Below are 18840 nucleotides of genomic sequence, written 5' to 3'. Positions count from 1 at the left end.
GAGATTTAAAGAAAATATATTATTCTTAAGTATCCATTAATTATTTATTTGGGATCACAATTACAAAGTCTTGATCATAGTTACTGGTGGTTTAGCCACTCAATCTATATTTTTCAAATGTCTTTGAAACAAATTGTAAATCCGCTTTAAGACTTAAGATACACTCAAAGTACTTTTAAATATTAATATATATATATATATATATATAAATTTGATATTGCTTATATATATATATATAAGCCATATCAAATTTATTTGCTCTTAGAGTAAAATGCTTAACATTCATTTGCATAAATAGGCTTATTTAGTACTTATATTTAATATCAGAAAATGTTGTGATATTTCAATTCAAGTTTTCGTAACAACAAATACTTTATGTAATGAGGAACTAGGCAGCCGAGTGATATTTGGCTGCATGGGGACTTTCTTCATAATTTTTACCATCTGTGTCATCAGTAAAAGCAAACTTTTCTTAAAAGCCATCCACAAAAGCAACCCCCCCTGGGTACCTAACTCTTATGTGACTTGCCATCATTAATTGCGTACCTGCCTATTTAATACAGTTTTGCACCTTCCATTATGACGTACCATGCATTGCTTTCTGATATCAAAAAAGTCCTCAATAAATCAGAATTTGAAAAGTGCATGTTCAAGATAAAACGTTAATTACACAAGTAATTTGGAAAAGTCTTTTTCACACATATTAAAATCAATTAAATACCTGAATTGAATAACTTAATCCATAAGTATTATCTTTGGTACTGATTACTCGTTTGATCTGAGTTTCTCGTTTCAAGTATTAGGATGATTGGTAATTTCTCAAATAATATATATATATTTATTATAACATATTAAAACTCTGTTAGACATAATTTTATGCTTCGCAGCGCCTCATTTTTTTAACAATTAATTCACAAAGCGATGTTCTCTATTCACTCAAGAAGACTCAATAAATTACTCAAGAACTACATTACTCAAAAACAGATGAATTCCATCAGGAAGGTAAATTTTCTAGTTCTTCAATATTTACGATATCTTTATTTTTGAATTTTTAAGTGCACTTTAATTTTATGAATTGAATCATCGCATAATGAAACTTTTGAAGCAATCTGAAGATTCGATCATATTCTGTGAGTGGATAATACATCATGGAATTGCAGACGTTTTTCTCGTGAAGAAAAATTGCAATAAACTTTAGCATCACTCATAATACTGGAATTGCCTATAGCTTTCGAAATTATTCTTCGTTTACTGAAAAATCACATATGCAGTTTAGAATAAGAAACTAAGATGATTTATAATTTAATTTCTTTGGTCATGTAAAAGTAATGAAATAATTTTAATCTTATACTAATCTTATGCAGATATCATATGCAATTTCCCGTTTTCATTAAGAAATGTCCTGTTTCAGGAATTCTTCTGCTTTAAACACGTAACTGTTTAAATTCACACTTGCATCACTAATGCATACCAGTGATCTTTATGGAGCAACTAAACACCTTTACGGAACAAAATTCTTAATACATTTCAACTAAATTCTATTAACACAAAATAGTGAAATTCTTCATTTTAATTCTATATTATTCATACTGTAATCTTTAACAGTGGATTATACGAAGAAAGTAAAACATTGGCAGCAAAGGGAATACATCTTTTATTTCTCTTCCTAGCAAATTTGTAGTTGAAAATATTTAATACGTAATGCAAACAAATAATGCATACTTTATTTTGTAGCAAATATTTTCACAGAAAGAACTGGAATAAACAAACTTCATTACGTAACTTATGAAATTTTGTCAAATATCTAGTGTGTAGTTTTATCGGCCATTAGGTTTTTAAAAACATATGTTATCCTTTTTATCCATATTACCTTATACATATATTATCCTTGCACATATTTGATCCTTATGAATACATATACTGTAGTGCATTTCTATCAAATAAAGAACCACACGACAGGTATATGAATGTTGCTGTAAAGACTAGAGCTTCAGCATGGCTGATAAAAAGGCTTTTGTTGTAATGCACAATAGAAATGTCATTTAATGGATCATCGCTGATAAAAAGGCCGAAAGATCAATCATTAATAAGAGAATTCCATGAATATTAATGATTTTTGCTGTACTATTTCTAATATTGCTACATTTTCCCAATGATTTCTTAAAACTGATTTAAGGCTCGGTTAACAGACTACTTGATACTTGAAATTATTTTTCTGCTTAACTCAATTAAAAATAAAGGGTTAAAATTTGTACTAAATGAGTATTTAGCTCTAAATAATAAAGAATTTAATACGTTTGTGCCACCGATTATGAAACTTAACAAAACTGCCTTTCAAAAATACTTTCTAATCTGCTTTAAGATATTTATTTAAAACAGATGTACACTATTCTAATGGGCTGTAAACAAGAACAGTGCTCTTCGAATCTTCATTTACTTAACAATTTATAATATAACCATAGTATGACATTTGAGTTCAACATTTTTATATTTACCTTTCCATCTTCTTCAATATGCTTTGCCACTATAAGAATATCAACCGGCCAGTAAGCCGCTTGTAAGAGAAACAATTCTCCCCATACATCTTGTAAAATTACAGACTGATCAGCTGGCGGCAGAGAACAGAAAAGATCGTTGCTTCGAGCTCTCCTAAAACTCACTAGCAGAATGTGAGCGGCTATTTGCCGAAACACCATAGCCGCTTCTGGAGGTACTGCACAGCCTGAAAGAAAATTTTATCTTTTTCTGATATCATTGCATTTTAAAGTAATATACACAGAAGAGTCATTACATTATGACCACCCTTCATCTATAACAATGGGCTCGGCCAGAAACAAAAACCAATGGGCGTGCGAGGCTGATGCTGGAGTATATAAAGCGGCTATGGATTGCTTTCCAAACACAGTTTCGATGACATACCCTACTATTATTATTAACACGTTAAGCGCGACGCCGGTCCCTGGGGACCGGCAGTGAACTTTCCGTGTGGCCGGCGTCGGTCCCTGGGGACCGGTACTGGAATTTTCGTTTGGCTGGCGTAGGTCCGCGGGACCGACAGTATTAAAATTAAAAAAATAAATATAATATCAATGAAATGTGATCAGCTTTAGTTTTAATGAAATGTCTTGAAACATTCTAAACAAAAATACGACTTAGCTTTACGGCTTAGATCGCTGCCGGCTGAACGGAAAAGACAGCAAATTCGGCGCCGCGCTCAACGTGTTAAGGTACTTTATTGACTTCTTACATTATTTTTGCAGGCCATTGCCTTAGAAACGCTAAACTAACACGATTTCTTCCTGCACCCACGTGACTACTGGTCACGCATCTCTCCTTTGTTAGCCTGTCCTGCGAACCGACTCTGAAGCATTGAATACCTGAAGCGCTCACAGAAGCAATGTAAAGAAAGACAGCCGGAACAAAGCATGCATGTCACATGCTAATTGCGGAAATAAACTGGAAATCGGAACTCTTTCCAAACATAGCCCGATTAGCGACATAATGGGAAAAGCAGATTTTATTTATCAGACGTCGATAAAACTCAAATCATTATGGCTCGGCGACTGAGAACATCAGTATCAGAAACGGTGCGTTTACTGGGCTATTGACGTACAGTTGTTGTGAGCACATATCGAAAGTGGTGCATGGATGGTGAAACGACAAGTCGCCGGCCAGCAGTGTGTCGTCGACGGCACATTGGCTCCAGAGGAGGGCGGAGATTGCTACGCATTGTTTGCAGGGATTAAAGAGCTACAACAACCGAAATCACCACCAGCTTTAACAGTGGCGACCCAGACAGTGTTTTTCAACGCGCTATACAGCATACATTGCTGCGTATGGGTTACGCCGTCGCAGGCCGAAGCATGTCCATGCACTGACGGAACGTCATCGCCAGCTACGTCTGCAATGGGCCAAGAAACATCGGCACTGGAGATTAGAAGAATGGAAGAAAGTTGCATGGTCCGACGAATCTCGTTCGATGCCACTTTCGTAGTTTGTGGTAAGTCGAGGAACATTTTTGAAAACAACTGCAACGAAACAATCTCTCTTTTCGCCAACCTCTGTGCAGAGAAAAAAACTAAAAATTTCAAAAGTAAAGTCAAAATACATTGTGTACCATAAGCCGGGGCAAACTTTAGTTAGAAATCCGTGCAGCGATCAATTGCAGCGATCAAGAGGGTAAAGGAGTTGAAACTTCTCAGAATGGTTTTGGATGAAGACTTTTCCTGGGTTCCACACTTCAAACAGCAGCGACAAAAAGCCCATCACATAGCTGACAGCCTGCGGAAAATGCAGGGTGCAAACTGGGGCTTACGCACTCACATTTTAAAGATATTATACCAAACAGTTGTGGAAAAAATATTAACATATGTGGCAGCAATCTGGTCCGTTCCAATGACCACCAGGAAGGAGCTGATCCTCTACAGCGCGCAGAGGCATTTTGCACTCGCAATAACAAGAGTCGATCTCACAACTTCGACTGTGTCTGCCTTGGTGTTGCCAGGACTCACTCCACTTCCCCTAAGGGCAGTCCAGGAAGCAATTGTCTAAACAGTTTCACAGCTTAGGGCATGCATCACAGATGGAGATGTAGCCTATGACCCTTTAAACTATGAAACCGAAAGCTCAAGGCTAGCCATTCACCCACCCCAGTATGGCCTGGAAGTAGAAGTTTTCTATAATCCGGTTCTCACCCCAAGTGTTGAAGGTAATTTTCCCATAATCCTTACAGATAGTTCGAAGATAGAAAAGGAAGTTGGGAGAGCCTTTGTAGCCTACGAAAAAGTTGCAGTCATTACACATGGAAATGTTATCAGCCCTGAAAACTCCGTTTTCCAGGCCGAAGCTATGGCAATACAACAAGCAATCGCATGGTCAATTCACAAAAGGAACAGACAGGTTACCATTTTCTCCGACAGCTTCTCGGCAATTCAAGCCATAAAAAATCCAACACATCCAGCACCATTAATTACGGATGTGCAGAATTTATTAAGGAGTGCAAATACAACAAGAATACGCATTTCCTGGGTAAAAGCTCATGCTGGTACTCAGGGCAATGAGCGAGCGGATGCCTTGGATAAGGAGGCGGCACAAAGTATCAACGCAACCCAAATTGCAATCCCACTTCCTAAATCCCATCTGAGAAAAACAACGACAGCAACAGTACTAAAAATGTGGCAAAAAGAGGACTGGGAAACGACACAGAAAAGCCGAAGGACCTACGAATTTGTTCATAAAGTAAGCACAGATCGGCTTATTTCAGCCCCTTTTCTTACGAGATTCATTACCGGACATGGCCCTTCCCCTTCTTACTTTGCGGAAAGAGGTATAAGTAGAACAGATATTTGCATATGTGGCGACACAGGACTTCCAGACCCCTACCTCACCAAGTGCCCCCTGACCAAGGACTGGCATATTAAGTTACCGACAACGGAGGTAGCCGCTTTCATACGCTTCCTGATTAAGCAGACCACATTGTTTAAAAAATTGCATAGTATCATGACGAAACTAGAGGAGCTGGGGCAGGACCTTCGCCGTCCAGAATAATAGTTGTATGTTTGCCTTGGAAATCTGCTGACATTCTTGTGCACTAGTGATACCCACAAAGTCTTCTAGCCAGAGCCTGTATACATAAAAGCTCTTTCTCACTTTAAAGCATAGTACTACTTCCATTTGTAGCAATGCAGATATTAACTCTTATACAAGACACCGTGCATAATTAGTGTAGCTACTCTATACAATGTGGAATGCGTATTACAGCATAATAGTAAAGGAAAGTTGCAGGGTTCGGACAACACCCGAGTAGTCTTAGAAAGCCGTCCAGATGTCCAGCCCTGCTGTCACCTGTCACCTGTCCATCACATCGATGGCGTGTGGTAATGCGCCTATTTCCAAACGAAACCCTGGGTCCCAGATGCACAGTTGGACGGAGACAAGCCGGTACCCGGGGTATTACAGTGCTGTCAATGTTTTCATGGAGCACATTCGGACCCGTAATCTCCATAGAACAATCCCTGACGTCTGTGCACTACGTGAAGATCGTTGCAGACCAGGTTCACCCTATCATGACAACAGTATTTCCGGCGGGGGAGATGGTGCTTACCAACAGGATAATGGACCATGTCATAAGGGTCTAATCATCAGGGAGTGGTTCGAGGTACATTGCAATGACTTTCAAGTCATGTCCTGGCCTCTAAATTCACCTGACATTAATCCAACAGAGCATTTGCGACCCCACCTGTAAAACCAAATTTGTGCTGCCACCCTTGCAAAGTGCGGAAACTGCAGGACCAGTTTGTGAGCGCTCGGTACAGGATACCCAGGACTGCGTATCAGCACCTTGTGGAGCCAATGCCACGCCTAGTGCTTGCAGATTTGAGGGCTAAAGTTGGTCCTACATATTATTAACAGGGTGGTCATAATGTAATGGCCCTTTCGTGTATATTACTCTCAGTTATTAGCCGAGAAGTTTTAAAGAAAATCATCTCATTCCTTTTTTATGTATGCAAATTTTCACATTTTCAAAAACAAATGCTCATAAATGCAAACCCACATGAACGACGCCATTCTTAAGAGGAATTTTATATAATATGTTATGAACTAAGCATATAAAAAACCTCCACTTTGCTTAAACGTAAACAATCTAATCCAGTGGTCTTCAAACTGTGCTCCGGGGAACCCCGGGATTCCGAGAGTCAAAATAAAAAACTGAAAAGAAATATAAATCTCTCACTCTAGTTGACTAGAGTTTATTAATTGAAAAATATAAAAATATATTTAGTTACTAAATGGTCTTAAAACTTGTGGCCATCATATGTTAAAGAAAATGACGTGCAATGGTTTTCGAAACTAAACGGTTTTCTAATGGAAGATGAATTTAGACGAGTGTTAAAAATTGTACAATAGAGCATCTTTTTCAATTGAAGAAAAATATAAGAAAATACACTCTTTTGCAAAAAAAATCGAAGCACCATGAAGGAAGTGGTTGTTTTTGATAAATTGAATATGTGTATAGCTCATGCACAGATAATTAAATTACTAAAACTTTAAGATCTGTTCACGGTTCACAATCACCCATTGAGTGTTCAAATTAGTAGTTGGTCGAACCGCCCCTGGCGACAATGCATGCTTGAATTCGTCGAGACAAGGAATGATAGAGGTTCCTAATGTTATCCTGCGACACATTCTACCAGGCATTCATCAGTAGTCACTCCAGATATGCGATATTTTGTGGTGCCCGAATCTGGCGGGCTGAAATGCCTCAGACATGCTCAATTGGTGAAAGGTCTGGTGATCTTGCTGGCCAAGGAAGAGTATCAACCGCACGGAGACAGTCAGATATGCGAGCGGTATGTGTGACCTGGAATTATCTTGTTGGAAAATGGCCCCAAGATGACGTGCCATGAAGGGTGATGCAACCAGTCGCAGGATGGTATCAACATATCGTTGAGCTGTTAAAGATGTACGGAGGATGACTAAAGATGACCTGCTGTCATAAGAAATAGCGGCCCACACCATCACACCAGGAGGTATGGCTGTATGCCTTTGTAAAACAAAGGCTGATTGGGACCGCTGGCCTCGTCCTCTCCAGACAGTAACACGGTGGTCATCTGCTTCAAGATTGAAGCAGGATCATCGCTGAATACTATACGATACCAGTCTGATGACAGCCATGATGATCGGATGCGACACCGCTCCAGATGTCTCCGCCGGTGTTGTGGGGGTCAAAGGCGTAACCCCGCCTCAGACCAGCGCCATGAGATGGTGGACGGTACCACGAGAGGTATAGACGTGGTTGTAGTGCGTTGAATAGTCGACAATAATACCGTTGGGGCAGTTCGGGCCTAGCGAACAATCATCCTATCTTACCTCGCATTTGTGATCCTTGGCCTTCCAGGGCCTTTATTTCGTCGGCAATTCCCTTGTAGCAACCATTGCTGCCATCATCTTTGCACAGCAGTGTCTGTACGCTGCATGTGGCGGCCTATTGCTCTGTATGACCCCTATAATTCGACCACGTTCGAAGTCGTTTAGTTGTCTGTAAGGTCTTCGATATCGTAGTAATGGCATCTTTAGTTTCTTCTTCACGGAATTACAAAAGCAGCAGCAAAAAAAAAGATATATTTTCTGCCTCTGTTACTGGTTTTATACTTTGCAAATTGCGCACTAGAAATGCGCGCTATGATCACAAATCCTGTTCATTTGCCTTGAAACTTTGATCATTTGCATGTTCGATCAAGATGTATTTGTATACCAAATTTCGTCACGATCGCAAAAGACCTTCTTGGTGCTTCGAGTTTTTTGCAAAAGAGTGTATTTCCCAGAATAAAAAATCTAAGAATGACTGAATAAATGATCCGTTCGAGTACTACGATAAAGCAAAAGGATTGCCAGCGAAGGAGAAGGAACAGCTCTTTGATATAGCAGGAAATTCGACACTAAAATTTAATTTAAGCGAGAGCAGCTCTTGAATTTTGGTTTTAGATTCATACAGAATACTAGAATTTTCTTTTATACCAAAAAACATTTTAATACCATTTGGAATTATGTATTTAGGTAAAAAAAATATTTTCTTCCGTTTATGGCAACAGAAAACAAAATATATAAATAAATTAAATGAAAAATGTGAAATACGATTGAAGATAATATCAGTAGAGCAGTTCGACAGCTCGTGTAAAACAAATGCAAGCACACACCTGTCGCTAAATATAATGCAAGGGTAAGTGACATTGGAGCTCGAGGTAATGCTATTCGTGAGTAAATTGCACTGATTTTGTGTTAAAAAGTTTTAATAAAAAATACAATACTTTAGGTATCTGTACATAAAGTACTTAAAACGTACTTATCTACTTTAAATAGTATTTTAAGAGATATTTTTCTAAGCGTGGGATGGGCTTTTCCGAAAAACCTTTAGTTCTAAGGGTTTTGCAAGGCAATTAAATTTGAAGACTACTGGTCTAAAGTTTAAGCCTGCAAGATGAATGCTGCCAAAGCCATGTGCTTTATTGAAATCAAATAAACCAAACTTACCAATTATATAGCCAGGTTGCAAGGACAAAGGTGCAAATCTTGGTCCTGGATAGACTGGGCGAAAAGCACTGACAGGAGGATCGCTTCCAGAAGAAACTTTCAAAGCCCTGCTGCTGCAACGATGAGGATTCTTTTGCATTGTCTCGGAGTTGCTGTTACTTGTACCTGCTTCTGGAATTTCCTTTGCTGTTTTTTTGTTATTTCTTGGTCCTCGCTCCTCTTGAACAGCTAAAAGGGAGTTACTGCGAGCATGTGAACATAATGTTTACATACACAAAAAACTATAATTTACTCTGTGTATTTTGATGGCTGTTAAACCTCTCCCAAACCGAGCTGTGTTTAGTAATGTATTATAGCCAGAAATAATTTAAATAATGATGTAATAGTAATTAATAATTTTAAATGAAACAAATATGTTTTAGATCTTTTAAATTTAAAGAAAAAAATTATTTTGTTAAAAATTACGAAATTTAACATTTTATACGATGCTACGCTTATATTCAGAAAAATTTTATACTCATTCTAAAAAAATAAAATTGAAAAATTGCGATTCCCGTTACTAAATATTTGTTGAAGATGTTTCAGTTCAAAATGTTTGACATCATTTTCAGGTTGCTTTAGGGAGTCGGTTGAAAAATAAATTAGCTCAATTTTAATTTGATTTTTTCTTTTAAATATCTTTTGATGGTATTCTTTTATGAGTTTCTAGAGTGTAACATAGTTTATTTTATAATTTTGGTATATTTGGTATGCCTAAACATTTTGACACAAATAATTTCTAAGTTTTCAAATGCTAAAAGTACGTTATAAATATTTTCATGCAGTTTTATTACTTGAGTAATCTAGTAGTCATACAAAAATTCCTCGAACAAGAAATATTTTTCATTTCTTATGTAATAAATATTAAGAACTGGATAAATGCCAGCCTGCCAGTGTTTTCTAGAACATGAATTCCGCCAAATTCTGTGAGTAAAATCATCCTTTTGGAAATGCATATATTGATTAATACCAATAAACGGCAATCTGATTTCAATCATCACTTAATCTATTAACATCAAATATGTTTTTCTAAATTAATATTACATTTTTAGTTACTCACATATCACATATTTCTCTCTTCAATGTATGTACGACCCCTGAATATGATCTCGACCTTTAAAATCAAATCTTTCGGTCAGTTTTTGGTATACATGAGTAAACTTTTTCTTATATTTTTTTTAATAATGGGTATAAGCCTTTCTTAAATATAACTATAGGGAGGGGGGAAGGCATAAAATGCTTAATTTCGTAATTTTTATTAACTACTTTTTTTATTTAAAATTTTTTATTTTAAACACGAATATTCACACCATTTAAAACATTTTGGAGCAGAATAAACTATAATGAAAGGTTGCTTAAAAACTTTTGTGGACAAGTTGTATATTCACTTTTAACAGTAAAACAAATATCGAAATCTCAAACAGAAGGAAAATCGCTTGTAAAATGATATATTTTATAAGGTATTTCTCCCGCCTTCTTAGCGAGCCTTCGTGATGTAGTGGTCTGCACGCTCAGCGCGTAACTGAGAGGTCCACTGTTCGATTCCCACCGAAGGCGTTGATAATTTTTCATCTTGCCTGCTTCCAAAAATACCTAATGTCTCTACAACTTTTTGAATTACCTGAACAGATGTTCAATGCAATCCTTCAATATATTGCTATGAATCTCATAATGGGAACTGCATAAAAGAGGTAACTTAATTTTAGCAAAAATCACCTTTTTTCTGGAAAATTAAAATTTTTTACCTTGAAAGTAAATAATTGAATATGTTAAAACTTTCTGAAACTGAATTTGAGCTAACTAATCTAGAATGTTTCGAAACATAAATTGCCATAAACTCATAAAAGTTGTCGTGTTCGTAGGAGTACCTGTCGCAGCAATACCACAGTCTTTACCATGTTATATAACACTGGCTAAAAAGTAGTCCTGCTTAAGGCTTAGTTGAAATTTAGGAACTTTCATCAAGAATTATTGTAAAAGTGCAAAATTGAACTCCTGAACTTCACTGGGGCGAAATCAGCGATGTTTCGACTACAGATTCAGCTGAAGTATCATCCCCAATCACAGAATGCCATGGTCGACTCTTTCTAGAGCGCATATATTCAGAAGAAAAATCATGCTTTAATTCCGATGTTGGGTTTGCCTTTTTTGTTTGGCTAATCTCTTTTAAGCAGCATTTTGGTTCCTCGGATGCTTCAAGTTAAATATTGTAGAACACTGATTCATTAAAATGTAAAACCATTTTATGAATGTATGATTCAGAAATAAAGAGTATTTCGATAAGAATGATATGATTTAAAACAAAATGGCAAACCATGTTTAAAATGTTACACTGTCACCAAATTTTATTTGTGTTTAGTATGCTCTGACAGTTCCTAATAGGTTCGAGAACCTTTGGTTAATGTCCAAAAATTTTGCGTAAAAAATATTTTTTTAAATGACGCTCCTTTCTGCTTTAATTTATATGTCTTTCATGTGAAAACAATCCACAAGAAATGCACGAGAAGCCCTTGCATTCGCAAAAGGTCACTGTATCGTTGATTTTATGGCATAGGGGGCATCATCCGGTCTTTTCTTTTCTTTTTCTCTCCGCCCCCCACTAAAAAATAAGGGAGAAGATCCAGTTTCAGTGATTGGTGAGTGATACCGATTGATGATAAAAAAAATTTAGGCCAAATTTGGAAGACAGTGATTTCAGTGATTGTAGTTCCAACAAAACGTTGCCACATATCACACTGCTGACGCCACTATCGAAAATATTACGAAAGCAAAAGTTGATGAAAGGATAATTTTACGAAATGCAATTGCTAGTTGGCCTCCCAGAAGTTGTTTAACACTTTCAGATTACTTTTATGTGGTTATTTGAAATCAGTGGTCTATGCCAGATAACAACGATCTCTTAAAGCATTAAGAATAAACGCTGCATTTGTGACATTATCCCCGAGTTATTGCATACTGTCATCAAAATTCAGGTTCACCGAATTCGCTTGTGTGTAATAAGTCGGATGGGCCACATAAATCATGTTTTATTCAAAACATATTGTCATAGAAAATTATTTCAAAATAATATAAAAAATATGGTTATTTCTGCAAACGTTTTAATTTTATTTATTTTAAAATCATATATATCTTATTAGAAGACCCTGTAAAAGATATTGCTGAAATCTGTCGTTGATTTTGAATACTTAGATTGATTAAAGAATTGAATACCACTTACAGATAAGTTTTTAAAACGCTGATTTCCTTTAAAATATCTCCTTAAACGATTTAAATTCTCACTTAAATCATTAAATATATTTGCCATGCTGATAACAGAATACTTATTAAACATCAACACTCACATTCCAATATTTTAACTACATATTTGATGTGAATAAAATTTAGAGTTTTTCATACCATTTCTGTTCATGCTGACTCGAAAACATTTTTGCAAGCGGCAAAATGGACACCAATTTCTTCTGGCTTTATCAACAACACAATTTCCAGTACCAGCTGTGGAAAGAAAGCAAAAGATTTTATGGTTTTGATTGCATATTTTTTGTAATGTTAATAAACATAAGGTTTTCATTATTGGAAAAAGTGAGATTATTTCAATAAAAAGAAATAATATTATCTCTTTTATGGTTTCACATACAGGTAAATGTTTTATCAAAACTGAAGACAGTATTTAATATTCAATATTCCCTGAATACTATTGAAAGCAGGGAAATGTTTCGTCAAAACAATGACAGAAAAAAACTGCTGTCAATCTAAGAATTAATTTAAGATGCCAATCTAATAACTCAAAGAAGAGTTTAGAATTAAGAATTTTCAAATAATTATGCAAGTATCTCACTTTTCTTCATTAAGATACTTACTGTTGCCAACTCATAAAATTAAAACTCAATTCAAAATGAATTTCAATTTACAATAAAAATTATTTCTCTTATTTCTGTATTCCTTTTTTTGAACTTTGTAAGTCAGAAACAGTCAAGTATAAAAACATATATTATTTATTCCACCTCTGACATAAAAAATTGCTGCTTAATGGTATTAAAAGTGCAGATAAAATGACATCTTAAATGATTTCCTTTCTTATGCCAGTGAACAAGGTATCTTCATAATAACGATGACAAATAAAAATTAATTCATACATCGTCGATTGCCTATAATCTGCTATCGTGATTTATCTTTATTAATGACACACAGTGCTGTATCACTGACTGAAAACAAAGACGTCTCTTAAAAGTATTAAAAAGTAGCATTTTGTGAATATTACTTGAGTCAGAAGATCGTAGGTAATAACTGTTGAGTTAATGAAGATTTCTGAAGTTTTTCCACTGGATAGCATGGAAAATGACCCTACGTGTTAAGCACCGTAAATCTGTTTTTTCCGTCCTTAGCGGCATATTTATATTATACAGACTGGATCATAAAATCGTTACTCTGTATGGAGATTGTTTAACAAGGGCAGAAACTATTTTATTGTAAATTTAGTCTAATAATGAAACTAGTTATGAAACACTAGTTATGAAAAATCATCATCGACTGAATTTTCCTTAAATATTGTTTATAGAGCCAGTCGAATTTCTAAACGAATATTCTACTCGATCTCACAGGCAGTAACGATCAGTTACTTTTGATATTCGAAAGGAAATAATCATAAGCTGAAAGAAAGAAATATGGAGATTAAGTGTCACAATACCATTATTTTTCAACTATTTTTATTCATTTTTCCTTACTGATAAATCTCCAAGACCCTTTCGTGAAATGTAGCTGCAGGAAAAAAAAAGCGAGAGAGAAAATCACATTTCAGACCTTACTATAATGTTTAGGTCTTCAATGCCCTTTATAACTACAAATGAAAAATCAGGAGCACCTCGTTTAATGTAAACTGGATAGTCCTGATAATCAATAAGCGTGCTTGAGTGAAATGTTGCTTTTCCTTAGTTTACCTAAATGAAAATCCATTAACGCGATATCTTTTTGTTGCGCGAAGTTTTTACAGCAAATTTCTGCCATAAATTTAAGTACTGCAATAATTTTAAATTATGTAAGATATCAAACATACTCCTTACATTTTTAATTTACATTAATTGAACTGCCCCGAAATCGTTCTAAAAATGTGTAAATACCCCCTGTATAATATTTAAAAGCGATTTATTGAATTGAAATAACAAGGGCATGACATACTATAAAATAGCCAGAAAATCTCAATTTTTTTAATTTCTAAAGAAAATGCTAAACATTTGAGAATTCTAATGTAGAATATATCACTTAAAGAAGTTTCCTAGTTGTGTTTCTGCAATTTTTAAATTAGAATGCACTGAAATCTGGTTCGTTCATGCTAATAAACGCTCGGATAAACAAAAGGTAATCTGAAAATGGATCGGTAAAATTTCAATTAATTGCTCAAGAGTCCTAAAAACAAAGAATAGAATCCCCAAGATGAACTTTTCAGTGTTTTTAAAGAAACGTCATTCGAGATTTTGTGTCCTGTCTAAAATACCGTTTAATTACTTTAATTTAAAAAATTTACATGGATTTCCACTTTTTCATCTCGAAAATTCTGTCATATTTCTTTTTTTTTTCCTCCTTTCTTTTGGGAGGAGGAAAGCCAGGTACACATTTGGTATAGAAAATATGGCAAACATTGAGCAAAGCTATGATGTCCTGCAATTTCAACTCATCATCCATATAATCTAACAGCTGAATTAGACATTTCATACCCAACTCGCTATATTAATCAACATCATCATCACGCTCTTCTCAAATGCTACAACAGGAATATCTTGGTCTGTTCAGATACTATAAGCTTTATCTCCTTGTTTTCTTTTCAGTTATACGTTCCTATTTTCTTACTTTTCAATTGCAAATGCTTGAAATCAGAAATGCCTTTTAAAAGCTCAGCCGTAAAACCTTGTGATATTAGTGAAAAGATTTTCCAGTCATGATTGACATTTCGGTTTTACGCGCTTATTCAAGGGTTAATGAATTTTACTGCATCAAAAGTCTTGAGTTTGTTTCTAAATACTCCAAATTTTTCAGCATTTTCAATTAGCACTCTGACGTGTTTTTAGAAGACGACGTAGGGATAACTCACATATGGATAACCAGGAGTTTTATTTCTTTACTGACGGGAAACCGTGGCTGTTCTGTATCAAGAAGGACTCAAAATATGAGTATCAGGAGAAACTCAAAATGTGGGACTTCTTGATACGAATTCTGGGAGTATCGCAGATTATTTTCATACTACAAACCAAGATTTCGAAGTTCTGAAATACGATAGCCAATATGAAATGTTAAAGTAATTTAATGAATATAAATTATTTTAAGAAATTAACAAATTTAAATTTTGAATAGTGCATTTAATATTTGTATGCAATTCCTTTATGAAAAAATTTAAGTGCTTTTATTTATCAATCACAACAGACTTCAATAATTAGAGCAGAGTCAATTCGAAAATCGGAAAATATTAATAAACGTTGTATAAAACAACCAGAACAAAGAAAAGCTTTTAACTTCCCCGCTGAATTATGAATGTTCTATCTTCCATTTTTTATCTCTGGCACGCGTTATCGAGTATTTTGGTGACGCTTGAGTCGCAGAGAAAGGAAATCGCAATGAAAATGCTATGAAATCGTGATAGCGTGCCAACATATGACAAGAGCAATTTTGAAGTAGTTTTAAAAGCATAATGGAACGAGTTACAGCATTTTAAGTCTAAAATTGTCAATAACTGGTGGGAATAATATATAATGTGTTTTGAGCTCAAACTGAAATTCAATTTCTATCAAATGTACTAAAATATTACGTGAAAGCTTAACGTTTAGCAAATATGGTGAAAATTTTGTGCATATTTGGTAAAAAGATTTAGAAAAAATCGTTCTTTTTTCAAAACTTTTCAAATACTCAATCAGTTAATCGTTGCTGCTCTAATTCTCCTAATCTGAATCTACAGGCAGATCAGGTAAAAGAATTTCATCGTGGTCTGTACTTTCTGGTTGGTCTTTGGCAAGATATAAAATTTGTCCTGCTCCGTTCCAATTTTGAAGGATTATCCTTCTCTCTCCTCCCTCTATCTCTACCACCAGCTTCTCGAGAAGGCTTTCGGTTCAATAATTGTTTTAAATGATCCTATGCTGCAAAGACACTATAACGCTTACAAATATAGATGCTTTGTCCGGGATTCGGACTCTAGCCCAAGGCTATGACACCCAACTTATCAACAGAGCAGCTCAGTTATTCGTAGAAACTGTTATTTTTTTACGATTACAAAGAACACTTAACATAGTAGTATCAAACTCAAATTGAATGTTAGCTAAATGCACGACCTGAAAGCAACTGACGAAATGAAATATTTTATACCAAACTTAATTTTAAAAACTAAGTAAATTTTAGTATAATATCAAATTTCACTTACTAAAGATTTACTAAACTTACATAAATAATAATAATGACGAAAAGGAAAAAACTCAAATTTATAGCAGTATTTGCTTCGCGTAAAAAAATAATTTTAAGAAATTTTTGTTGGTTACACGTTGTAATTCAAACGTACTAACTAAACGTATGTAAATATTAAATTTTCAGACTAACATTTATTTAAAATAATTATAATGCATTGAATTAGCCACTGAATTATTTTCTTTTTAACATAAACTAAAAATATACAAAGAAAAAAGCATTTCAAAATTTTAGAAAAAACTTTCTAAGTGGAAGAGAACTTGAGAATAAATAATGACAATCTATTTTCAGTTCATATCTCTACGTCTCTAATGTTGTTTATATTTATATTTTAAACTTTCATTTCCGGAGATGCAATGATTAATGTCCTTCTCTTTCTTACGTTCTTTTGCGTACCTGTAAGGACGCTGTTGCATGCGCGTTACGTATGTTGTTTTTTGCTGTGTGCTAATGCTAGTTTGAAATCCGTTAGAATGCAGTGATTGCTAATGTTTTTCTATTCTCCCAATAAGCACAGTATTGAATCCATTGTGCAATTAATTCATTCTGCATCTCAATGTATAAAAACAGTGTTAATAGCAAATACATAATTGAAGTGCAGGAATGAGTAATTATAAGCTCGAGTGTATATCTAACACCTAAAATTAAAATGTATCACTACAGAGTATTCGAATTCTAAAAAATTAAAATGCAAAAGTCACAAATCAAAGACCTAAAATACTCTTAATTAATCAGTAATAAATAACAAAGTAAACAGTGAATGACAAAAAGAATACATCCTGAGGAAATGGAAACTTTCACGTAAATCATAGGAAATCAACTCAACAGACCTATGAAAAGAACATCATTCCTATTAAAAAGCAGTTTTCTTAATATCAAACACTCTGAAAAACACTGTAGAGGTTACTTTAAGTTTCTAGTAATTATTTTAAGTTTAAACATGCTTTACTGTCTATTCTAGTTTTCCATCTATTATTTCCTACCAGAATGAGTTTTTAGTATTGCATTTTATGCAAACAAGTTAGAAGGGAGTATTTAAGGGAAGTTCAACTTATTTCGAGATAGAGTGCTTAGGTGTCCTTAGGGAAGCGTGTTTGCTTTCCGGCTACTTCGTTCTTGAATCTACTACGTTCGGCTGTATTGTACGTGCCCGTTGATAATCGCCGGCTACGTGAATTTAAGGACCAACTACGTCAGGTATTTGTGTCTAACTTTGGCTAAGTCTAATTAGATTAATCTCTTATCCTGATTTAAAAGCCGAAGTAGCGCGTTCTTGTAAGCCCGAGAAGGAGCCATCTGTTGTAATTGTTTTTTTTTTTTTTTTGAGTGAATTAAAGGGTATTTTTAACCCTCCTCCAGACTCTGTAGTAACTACTTGAACTCAGCGATACTTCGATAGGTTTCTCGACATTATATCGTAGACAAAGTACTGAAGAACATTACAACATTTTTAATTCTACTTGGCAATTAACTTTCAATACATGTAGCTTCAGCTGTTTCTCTTAAACTAAAAATAATATCAGTATCATAAGCAATAATGACAGAAGAACAGCCAAAAGAATTTTAAAACTGCCAAAATATAAAAATCATTATTGCACGGCAGAATGGAAATATTTTGTTCTCCTTGACCTTAAAAATGTTAGTATCAGTATTTCAGATATGTTTCTTGACTAATGTAAAAAGCACTGGCTAATGTATGGAGCGTTCTTTGCAAATTACAGGGACGATTATCATTGATTGCAGCTTTTAGCGCAATTCTCGTATAGTTTTTATCTTCTATATATCCTTCATTCCATTATGCTTTTAAGCACTATTTTAGTACCAGCCTACTTTCAATATATTATCTCCTAGAAACTTTTAAATTTTAAGTAAGATTTTCTGACCAAATTGAGGCTAACTTATCTAAAATAGAGAACAACACTTTTTTACTTCAACCTTCTTACATTCCACCGCTGAGTACAATTACATTTCCAGCCATTTAGTTTTAAATTTTGTAGATAAGTTAAATTTGTTTTAATTTCATTCCTGACAGTGTTCTTAAAATATATAAATAACTGCTTTTTATTAAACTTTAATTTAAAAGATTATGTAAATTTTGATCTTCTTTTGATTTTGAATTGTAATATTAAAAAATGTATAACTTTTGAAAGCATTAATGGTAAGATACAGTGGATGCAGTTAAATCAATATCTGCAAGGAATACAGTTTATCCAAATCTGCAGCTGGTACAATATGGAACAAAAAATCGAAAGTCTACAATGTCTGCACTTAGAAGAATTTGAATACGATGCAAAGACTGAGGAAAGTAGAGCGCAGACATGTTGAAGA

The 18840-nt window shown here is 34.6% G+C and overlaps 1 protein-coding gene across 1 annotated transcript in view; it reads right to left on the bottom strand.

Annotated features, from left to right (window-relative positions):
- The window catches only part of LOC118186201 (photoreceptor-specific nuclear receptor-like), a 164485-nt gene that overhangs the window by 99625 nt on the left and 46020 nt on the right, over positions 1-18840 (bottom strand). Inside the window, exons 2-4 of the mRNA XM_035356271.2 lie at positions 12466-12561; positions 9031-9258; positions 2496-2722 (exon numbers count right to left, since the gene is read on the bottom strand). Of these exons, the coding sequence (XP_035212162.2) occupies positions 2496-2722; positions 9031-9258; positions 12466-12478 (468 nt within the window). The 5' untranslated portion in view covers positions 12479-12561. The remainder of the gene's footprint in view (positions 1-2495; positions 2723-9030; positions 9259-12465; positions 12562-18840) is intronic.

This window comes from Stegodyphus dumicola, chromosome X1 (assembly GCF_044657685.1).
Source record: "Stegodyphus dumicola isolate Sdum_Otavi_A_Nest chromosome X1, ASM4465768v1".
Lineage (NCBI taxonomy): Eukaryota > Metazoa > Arthropoda > Arachnida > Araneae > Eresidae > Stegodyphus > Stegodyphus dumicola.
Note: the sequence above shows the minus strand (reverse complement) of the source record. Positions and strands in the feature narration are given on the sequence as shown.